The 9,055-nt window shown below is 53.5% G+C and overlaps 3 protein-coding genes across 9 annotated transcripts; 2 read left to right on the top strand and 1 right to left on the bottom strand.

Moving 5' to 3' along the window:
- Nucleotides 1-915: 915 nt before the first annotated feature.
- H310_11690 lies at nt 916-2,454 on the top strand. Of its 2 annotated transcripts, XM_008878446.1 has the most exons (4): nt 916-1,176; nt 1,229-1,428; nt 1,475-1,934; nt 1,980-2,454. In XM_008878446.1, the coding sequence occupies exons 1-4, from the start codon at nt 925-927 to the stop codon at nt 2,037-2,039; spliced, it is 972 nt and encodes a 323-aa protein (XP_008876668.1). In that variant the 5' UTR covers nt 916-924; the 3' UTR covers nt 2,040-2,454. The 2 variants fall into 2 exon arrangements, with proteins under 2 accessions (XP_008876668.1, XP_008876667.1); XM_008878445.1 differs by having other exon boundaries at nt 1,475-2,454.
- Nucleotides 2,455-2,488: 34 nt separating this feature from the next.
- On the top strand, nt 2,489-6,027 carry H310_11689 (hypothetical protein). Of its 6 annotated transcripts, XM_008878442.1 has the most exons (13): nt 2,489-2,593; nt 2,641-3,000; nt 3,054-3,351; nt 3,408-3,457; nt 3,504-3,686; nt 3,799-4,044; nt 4,110-4,352; nt 4,411-4,755; nt 4,805-5,178; nt 5,231-5,362; nt 5,413-5,467; nt 5,513-5,746; nt 5,799-6,027. In XM_008878442.1, exons 1-13 carry the CDS (start codon nt 2,513-2,515, stop codon nt 5,922-5,924), a joined length of 2,727 nt encoding a protein of 908 aa, XP_008876664.1. In that variant the 5' UTR covers nt 2,489-2,512; the 3' UTR covers nt 5,925-6,027. The 6 variants fall into 6 exon arrangements, with proteins under 6 accessions (XP_008876664.1, XP_008876661.1, XP_008876663.1 ...); XM_008878439.1 differs by having other exon boundaries at nt 5,413-5,746; XM_008878441.1 differs by having other exon boundaries at nt 5,231-5,467.
- Nucleotides 6,028-6,046: 19 nt separating this feature from the next.
- H310_11688 (hypothetical protein) lies at nt 6,047-8,490 on the bottom strand. The gene is made up of 2 exons (XM_008878438.1): nt 8,152-8,490; nt 6,047-8,101 (listed from the first exon to the last, which is right to left on the bottom strand). The coding sequence occupies exons 1-2, from the start codon at nt 8,474-8,476 to the stop codon at nt 6,225-6,227; spliced, it is 2,202 nt and encodes a 733-aa protein (XP_008876660.1). The 5' UTR covers nt 8,477-8,490; the 3' UTR covers nt 6,047-6,224.
- Nucleotides 8,491-9,055: the final 565 nt, after the last annotated feature.

The raw sequence follows: 9,055 nt of genomic DNA, 5'->3' as shown, positions 1-9,055 counted from the left end.
GCTCGCAGCGATGCCATATTGGCCTTGTGAAAGGCCGAGAGCAGATCGTCACAACGCTTACGGCAACCACTTGCACTGAGACTGCTACCATGGATGGACTGCATGTTGTGGCCTACTTAAGACCATCGAGCGCTCATTTGACCGTACGGTGCATCATGGGGAGCAACAGAGATGACCTCCTTAACGAGATCAATGTCCTGTTGTAGAGTGAATCGGTAGGCCGGTTTCTTCTTGCCGCCTGGTCTTTCGTCGTGCTGCTCTGACATCGATAGAAGAATGGGTGGTGAGTGTGAAAACTTGTTTCCTGTGATGTGGGCGTCATTGGAAACTTGTTTGCAACAATTTGCCAGTGAGAACATATGTTTGCTTCACTGGCAACTTTCATTGGAATGTTTCCAGCTGCAAAAGCAACACATTGTCTCTTCTTGGTGCTATACGATGAAAGCAATATCGCTCGGGAGCGATATTCAAGACGTTGCGAGAATTTGATTGATATGGTTAAAGCGGGGTCACAGCGAATGCCAGCGGGCACCAAACGCTCAGCCAAAAGGCAAACTTTCTTTGACAACTTCTGCATCTCAGTTGATCATGATAGGACCATAAATGCAATCCGGATTATAGTAAACTACAGTAATAATGTTGTTGACGACAGTACGCTGTATCATATCATATACTTGGACGCGGATAATATAAGGCCAAAGTATACTGCTATTATATATTCACTTAGAATTATATTGTGCGTCTACAATATTAATATTCCAGTACCATGGTCGAATTCCTCGGATTTCGATCGGTCGGTCGTTAGAAATATCGGGTTGATGTATAAATCATCATCATCATATGCGATTTGAAAACTCGTTCGTTCTTACAAAAGTCGGGAATTTCTTGATTATTTTGCGCACACCGATTTTGATATTTGAACTCATGAGCAACGACGACCCGTACGCCGACCTCCCGCGAGCTGCTTCCCCTTCTGCGTGGACTAAAGCATCGAGGAAACGCGCTGGGGAGGTAGTTGATGCTCCGTTGGTGAAGAAGGCAGCAAGGAACAGCACCTGCCATGTCTCGTTCCGCGAGGACGACAACGTGGCGCAAGGTAAAGACGAAGTGGAGGACAAGCGAGCGAGCACAGTGCTGGACCCGCGCGAAACGATCGACAAGCTGAAACGATACATGGTAAGTCCCATGAGTCACAAGTCGATCTTGTGACTCGATTGCCCATTGTCAGCTCGTGGACAAGAAGTTTGCGAAAGCTGCGACTCTGTTCGGCGTTCTGCTTGAAGAGACATGTTCAGCCTCCCCGACCGACAAACGTACACTGTCGTTGCTTCTAGAGTGTCTTCAAGAGGTGATGAGCGCCAAACCCGAACGCATTCATCACGCAAGTTACCGAGTGGTATACTCTGCGCTCTTTCGCGTCGTCCACAAGTACGGAATGTCATTGCCGACTCTCGTCTGAACTATCTTACTCTAGGCATCGAGAAACCTTGCTCCGGGCGAGTGACGATGTCGATAGCGATGTGATCGACAACTGGGTCTTGAATGCTGTCGTGCACAACGACTTGTTTACCGACGACTCGTTCATGTTTGCCAAGGCTGCGAAACAAGTTGCTGGCCACATTACGGACCGGCGGGATGAAGCCGTGAGTATGGACAATTTGGCCGATGTGGCGGCGTTGGATCGAGCGCTGCTGCCGTGTCTGCGGTCATTGATGGCGCGACATGGCGTTGCATGGGCGAAGACATCTGTCGAAATGGTGATGGCGCTGTGTACCGCTCGCCGCCTGACTTTCAGCGAGGTCGATCGAAAACACATTGACGAGTGGACATCGAAGATCCATCACCGAAATGCAGCGCCGACCGCAAAGCACAGCGCCGCCGCCGAAATGCGCAAGAACGTAGTTCCGTACAACGATACGCAGACCGGGGTCAAGGTCGGTAGGTCGAACCACCCGCTCTTCAACAAAGATTCGTGCTAGAACAACTCCATTCTGATCGTGCCCTCGGATTCATTGGAACTACGTGTAAGAAGTGGTTGACCTGCATTGTGCCGGCCAATTTTCGACGGCTATCCCTCGAACCATGCGAGCAACAAGGGCGGCAGGAACTCTCTCCACAGGCAGGTCGATGTGCTCTGGACGAACTCGACAGAAGACGATTGGAATTGGTTGCGATCGCCTTCACAACGTGCGACTTAAGCATACAACTTCCAGCAGTCCGTTGATTGCGGCCGCCGATCGGCAAACTGTCGGAGTTCAGAGCCGTTCATGCAGATGACGGACCTCTCACACGATCAACACACAAGCACTCGCTTTCGACCTATCCTCTTACCCTACCATAATCTCAAGCGACTGCCGTCGCCGCGTGCTCCTCGCGCTCGCCATCGGCGGCGACCTCTGGCGGCGTTCGGTTTTGCATCATTTTATAAAAATCCTCCCACTCATATGAAAAATGAATGCTTTGTTGATATTTTAAATACACGTCATATCGAGAAGATCCTGCACTAGATCGAATGTTCAACCGACTCGCGGCGTGGCTCGTGCCGTCTGCAGGGCCTGACGATGAGCATGCGAAGAAGCGATACGACATACTGGTACTTGATGGGATTGCGCGCGCGTTGCTGCATGGATCGAGTTCTAGGCCCAACTGAAGAAAGCTGTCATGGAGGTGTGCAACTGGTATGAAGAGAAAAACAAGCTCGAGTTCCAAGGCAAGCGGCCACTTGAAGAAGAGGACATTGGCATGCATGACCTATTGTGGTCTATCCAAAGCTGTCTGCAACATGGCCTCCGTGAAGGTGCCACCACTTCCCCGACGTCGACATGGCTCCTTCTCCACTTTATCAAGTCCACTTTGACCTCGTCCGATCCGTCGGCAAGTATTCCCATGATCGGCCAAGTTATCGACGAAGCAGCGAAGGAATCATCGACTGATGCGGGTCGAATTCGCTGCTGGATTCGTCAGGCGCTCAACCAGTCGCTCGTGGACGCCACCCTCGCTGTACCTTCACCACATTCCCATCGTGTGACGTCTCTGACGTACAGTGAATGTAGTTGGCACTGCTCCCATCAAACGAACAGTTTCTTTGCGCCACGTACGAAGATACAGCGCTCTTGCGGTGCCAAGAAGCCACAACCATCATGCTCCAGTTGCTCTCATATGTCAAAGAGCTCACGTTCAAGCTGCACGTGACGGACCGCGAATTCTCTCGGCGTCGCACGAGCCTCCCGAATCTGTCTAGCATGTCGGGTCCTTCCGCGCTGACGGCCACGCCGGCGACTTCCACCGAGTCGCGCGTCGATGTGTTGATTGAGAAGGTTGAAGCGTTGGTAGACGACGTGGCGGCGCAAGGTACGGCGCCTGACGCAGAGCGCGGCTGAATGGACGTGTGTGTATGGTCTGCACAGCTGACGAGTTCATGTCGATGCGCGCCCGCGCCCTCTCGGACCGCAAGAAGGTGCGAGGATCGTATGGCCATGCTGCATTACGTGGTATCTTTGCAGGGCATCAAGCCATGGCAGCACGTGTTCAATGTCGAGCTGTCATTTCTCGTGAAGAACCCGTATCACACACGCCATGCTTTCATCCATCCGTACTTGGCAGTGCCAAACTTCCTCGTCGAGTGCTTGGACTACTTGAAGGTACACGCGGGCACGCCCCGCCTGTTTCGCACGACGGTGTCGCAGGTAAGGACGGCGGCCTTGGGCTGCCGACGAGTCGACATGCATGGACTACATGACAGAGATGGACGTTGTGGGAGTTGCGTTGACGCCGCGTGTGATGCTTTGTGAGTTGTAGGTGTACGTGTCGCCTGTGAAGGACTACATCGAGGCAAATGGAAAGTTTCCGGCGCACGTGGACGCGCATGTGGCGAGCGCCGTCGTGTTGGAGTTTTTGCGCCACATCCCGGAGCCGTTGATCACGTCCGACCGGTACGACGCCTTTATTGCATCCAGCCGGATGGCGAACGAGGCGGACGGCGTTCGGAATCTCACGTGCTTGGTTGCCGACTTGCCGGTCGAGTACAAAGTGACGATGGAAGTGGTAATGCTCGTCATACTGCCATACCGTGGCTCGATCATTCAAGCAACCAATGTGCGCTCCTGCAGGTGTTTGGCGCGCTCGCAGAGATTCTTGCGCACGCAGACGAGAACGGCCTGAATGTGGTGGCGCTCTCGATCGCCCTTGCGCCAGCCATCGTGCGGAAGCGCGAAACGAGGGAAAATAAGTCGCAAATGCAGGCGCAGGAGGTCCGAATGGCCGCCATCGGAGCCCATGTTGTGGAGCTCCTTCTCCTGCATCACACGGTGGTGTTTCAACCAGTGCGCGACCAGATTGTCAAGGCGAAAGAGGTGCGATCGCGTCGAACGCGCACGGCTCGTGGAAGAATTGATGGGGACTTTGGCGCAGGAATTTCAAGCCAAACAAGCCTTTCTCGAGATGTTTCCGGCGATGCTCAAACAACCGGTCCGCACCGACGACGCCGACATGATGTCCATCTGGACCACCCTCGCGGCGCACCAACGACAACTTGAGCAGGAAGCGCTGCAACTAGACCAACCCTCGATGGGATCGACCACCGACGGCTGCAAGTCGCACGTGGATGCGTGCAACGACTGGCTCGTCGAGGACGCAGCATTGTGGCAGCGCTTTGGCTTTCGCGAAGGGACGGCGTTGGCGAATTTCAACGTTGGCGGGCAGTTGCTCCTGCAATGCGTGGCTTTTTTCTTGCGTACGGATCCAACGGGATGCCAGGTGCTAGCCGCGCAGCCTACTTAGTCGTCTTGATGGCGATCGTGTCTAGCTTCTGGCAGAGCGCGTGAACGAGTACAACATGGGCGAGGCGTTCGCGGCGCTCGTGCTCGTGCTGCTCAACGTGTTGAAGCTCGCACCGACGCCGGACCAGCCGTCCCTCGACTTTACGTTGCTCTCGATGGAGCCTTTCTGGGAGATATTTGCCGACCCGTCGTTCTTTCACAAGCTGTTTGCACTGTCCGTGCGGGTGTTCGACTACAACTGGACCATGAGTCCGCGGCCCGAGTTTGGTCGAATCCTGGAGGAAACCGAGGCTCAAATGACGTGGCTCGTGCAGCGGTCGCCATCGTCGGTGGAGGATCTCGTCGACGACTGGATGTTGTATCGACAGCAAGCTGCAACGAAAGCGACTGCCGAGCAAACGTACGATCGCTGGTCGCGTCAAACATTGTCATGATATGGCGCGGATGTCTAGCGCCAAAGAGACGATCACGATGGAGACCAAGCTCCTGGGCAAGTCGGCCATTCTATCCGACGCGTTCGTCGCCGAGCTGGACCAAGTGCTTCCGATCACTTGCCAGCTATGCCAGTGGAAGCTCTTGTTCAGGTGAATTGGAATCGTCGTGGTTTTGTCTAAACACGGTGGTGATGGGGCAGCAACGACGTGCATGGCAGCTCGCTCCTGTCGCTCTTGACGCTGTGCAAAGGCCAGGTTTTGTGCGGTGGATGGCCATGTTGATGGCGTCAATGGTTGTAGAGCCCAACGCTGATCTTGCTCAAGGAAGACCGCGGCATTGTCTTTGGCGGATTTGCATCCGACGTGTGGCAGGTGTCGGGCAACTATCACGGGAACGGCGAAAGTTTTATCTTTCGATTCACGCCGCTGGGAAAACTCGACCGGTTTGCGTGGAGCCGCAAAAACAACTATTTTCAATTGTGCACCGAGGACTCGCTCGTGATGGGTGGCGGCAACGCGTTCGGTTTCTTCCTCGTACGCTTCCCCTCTGGTGAATATTTTGTTGTCACGTGGTGGCTGCTGGCAGGACGCCGACCTGGTCCATGGCACAACCGGCAAGTGCGACACGTTCGCGTCCAACCCGCTCGTGCCAGGCGAAGCCTTTTCGTGCACGAATGTCGAAGTGTGGGGGTTTACCATGGATAGCAGATAACGACACAATCTCCAACCAGTCTCGTGGAGGTCGGTGATCGCCATGGCAGTGGTGCGGCGACATCTCCTACGATGCGTCCCCAACGTGTGGATCTCGCGCAAAGGTTGTCAGGTACAGTGTTCTCGAGTCCGTGCGCAGATCGTGTCAACCAACGAGTGCTGGCTTTCGCGCTCTCCATCCAGTGCACCATAAAGCACCCTGGATGCAGACTGTGCGTGCAGTGGGGATTTGTTTGCCATGGAGATGAAGTGGGGTACACGCTCGATTCAACACACGTACAGTGGATGCATTTTCTTACCCTCAGAGCACAATCTCCACACGTTGTTCGTCGTCGTCAGCGTCAAGGATCTTCAAGGTGGCGGCATCCTTTGCGTTGGCCACTTTGAGCGCTTCGTCGTCGTCGTCTTTCTTGTGATCGAGAATCTTGGAGGCGAGGAAGGCTTGACGGGCCAGCTGCTTGGCGACATCCTCTGGCACGTCCGGGATGCTCAGAGACAGGATGCCACGGAAGAGCAGGACGACCGTGACAAACGCAACAAACAGAGCAAGGTCGACGTAGTCGTGGTTGACTTCAGTCCAGTTGAGGTACTCAATCACGTCGGCCGCGTAGTTGCGCGTGTAAAAGATCACATACGCGTTCGTGATGATAGCGATGGTGACAAATTGCTCCAAGACCGTGCTCCACAAGCCAATGTTGGCAGCGTGGTGCGGACGCGGGCGGCGGCAATCTTCCGTGAGGCGGTACCCGTCGATGCGAATCTCGAGCATGTTGTTGAGGAACGACAGCAGCGGCGTCAGCGGAAACGACACGACAAAAAACGAAGAGTACCCAAACTGCAGGACCATTTCCAAAAAGTCGTCAAACGTGCCTTTCCACCCGTAGTGGCTCTTGAAAAATTGGAGCTCGACCGACCCGAGTTCATCCTTGCTTGCGGCCTTGTGCTGTCGACGCGCGAGGAGGGCAAAGAATCGCGGGATGAGCACCTCCTTGATGTTGCCAATCACAATCTGCGACCCGTAGATGATGATAAGCGCCCAACGCAGTTCGCTAAAGCAGTCGCCGTTGAGGCAGTGCCCTTCGATCGGGTTTTTCAAGCTCGCGACGTAGATGAGTGCTGCATACGAGTTGACGAAGTGGAAAATGATGGCTTTCAAGATGTAGTTGGCTTCGTACGCCGACTCGGTCGAGTGGTTTTCGTAGTCGTTCATCTTGAGACTGATGCCGTCGTAAATCTTGTACATGATGAAGATCTGGGCCAAGTTGACGACGGCCGCCACGTACGACCCATACGGGTATTCTCTTCCGTGGATGGCCACGACCATCAAGGTCGGGTTCTTGGACACGACGTAGTAGCGCAGCATGAAAATCAAGGCCGTGAGAAATATGACAACGCCGAGGAGGCCAGCGAGGACGAGCCAAGAGACAACGCGTCGTTTGAGACGTTCCATGGGGTCGAAAAACTTGATCTGGGACGACGTGATGGGCGACTTGGCAATCTCGCCGTGGAATTGTGGTCGCGGCTGCTCCTCCTCGACGACGTTGGCTGTACCCCATTCGAGCGCAAGGCGCGCCGACTTGCGCTTCCACCCTTCCAGGAACAACGTGGCCCAGACGACCATAAACGTTCCGAACGCTGGAATGGTGTAAACTTGCACGACTTGACCGACTTTGGCAACGGTAGTTGCGTTCAACTGGAGTTGGTTGACCGGGATGTCGGCGATGAGATTCTTCTGGAAGAGCAGCTCGGCCAGAAACACAACGAGACCCACCAGGCCCGCACCAAACAACCACGTTGTGTAGTAGCCCAAGTACGCAAAGTACATGGCAACTTTCGACCCAAAGTAGTTTTTGATGTGGGTGATCGGTTGGCGCCACGGCGGATAGTTCCACGCGACCCAACGGAGCTTGAGCTCAACCAATTCATCTTCTTCGTGCAAAGGAAAACAGTCGAGCACGACTCCTTCAGCTTTGAGCTTGTCGACGTTCACGTGCGCGACGTTCACAATGATGCTGTCAATGAGCATCATGCGTTGAGTGGACGAGAACTGCCCGCCAAGAGGCGTGCGCTGATACAGATCTTGAACGTCGTCGGCGAGGTCGTACTTCATGTGAATGTTCTCATATGGGTGGAACACATCACCTTGGAGAGTCTTGCTATCGCCGATTTCGAATGGGGCTACCCATGCATTCCACGTGAAGCACATGAAATTCGCAAAGAAATCCTACCAAGGTCATGTTCGGGAAGGCCACGCTTCGCGACGGCCTCAAGCTTTTGCGGGTCCATGAGCATGGGCAAGTTGATGCGAGCGGCCTCCGCACGAAGTGCTTTCAAATTCGCACGGATCTTGCAAATGATCAACGTCGGCGTTCCGTCCGTTTGCGACGTCGAGTAGAATAGCTTCACTTGAAGCGCCGCTTCTTCCAGCTTGCGCACGATGTACTGCACACTCGCTTTGTCGTTGTTGGGAAAGATCAGCGCATACATCCACTTGTCGCCTCCATCCTTGTCCATGAGGCTCGACCCGCGCTTCGACGCCGCCGAATGCATCATGAGCTGTGTGGCGGAAATTTCGGAATAAGATGGCTTTTCCGTCGGGGGATTGCATGGTGTTCGATTTTACTGCATACAAAAATATATTGTTGAAATGAATATATGCGTTGAATAGTATAGGAAGGATATATATTCCGAAAGGATTTTTGATAATCTATCAAAAATCCTTTATTACATTGTGATAATATTTTAGTGTTACATATCCCTATTGGTATAAACTGAATTAGGGCTCTTTGTGCCGGTCGTGTAGCCGATATCGATGGTGCTTTCCTGTTTGCTTAAGGACATACCGAGAGCAGCTCGCGCGCACATGAGCCAAGTATGGTATGCAAATAGAACTTGCAGACACTTGCTTGCTCTTGTCACATTCACGCTGGTATTTTTACGAAGAACGACTCTTTCTCGAACATTCAGTTTCACGTTAAACTATAAAACGTATGAGGGTGAAGGCCAAGATGGCGTTTTTCACTTGCCCAACAAAACATACGACGATAATGGACTCACAGTCGACGACAGCTCCCAAGGAACTTGACGGATAATTATCCGGTGTGATTGTGTGTGGGAGTTTGCATCGCAGCT

This window comes from Aphanomyces invadans (genome assembly GCF_000520115.1).
Source record: "Aphanomyces invadans strain NJM9701 unplaced genomic scaffold supercont1.33, whole genome shotgun sequence".
Classification (NCBI taxonomy): Eukaryota; Oomycota; class Saprolegniomycetes; order Saprolegniales; family Verrucalvaceae; genus Aphanomyces; species Aphanomyces invadans.
Note: the sequence above shows the minus strand (reverse complement) of the source record. Positions and strands in the feature narration are given on the sequence as shown.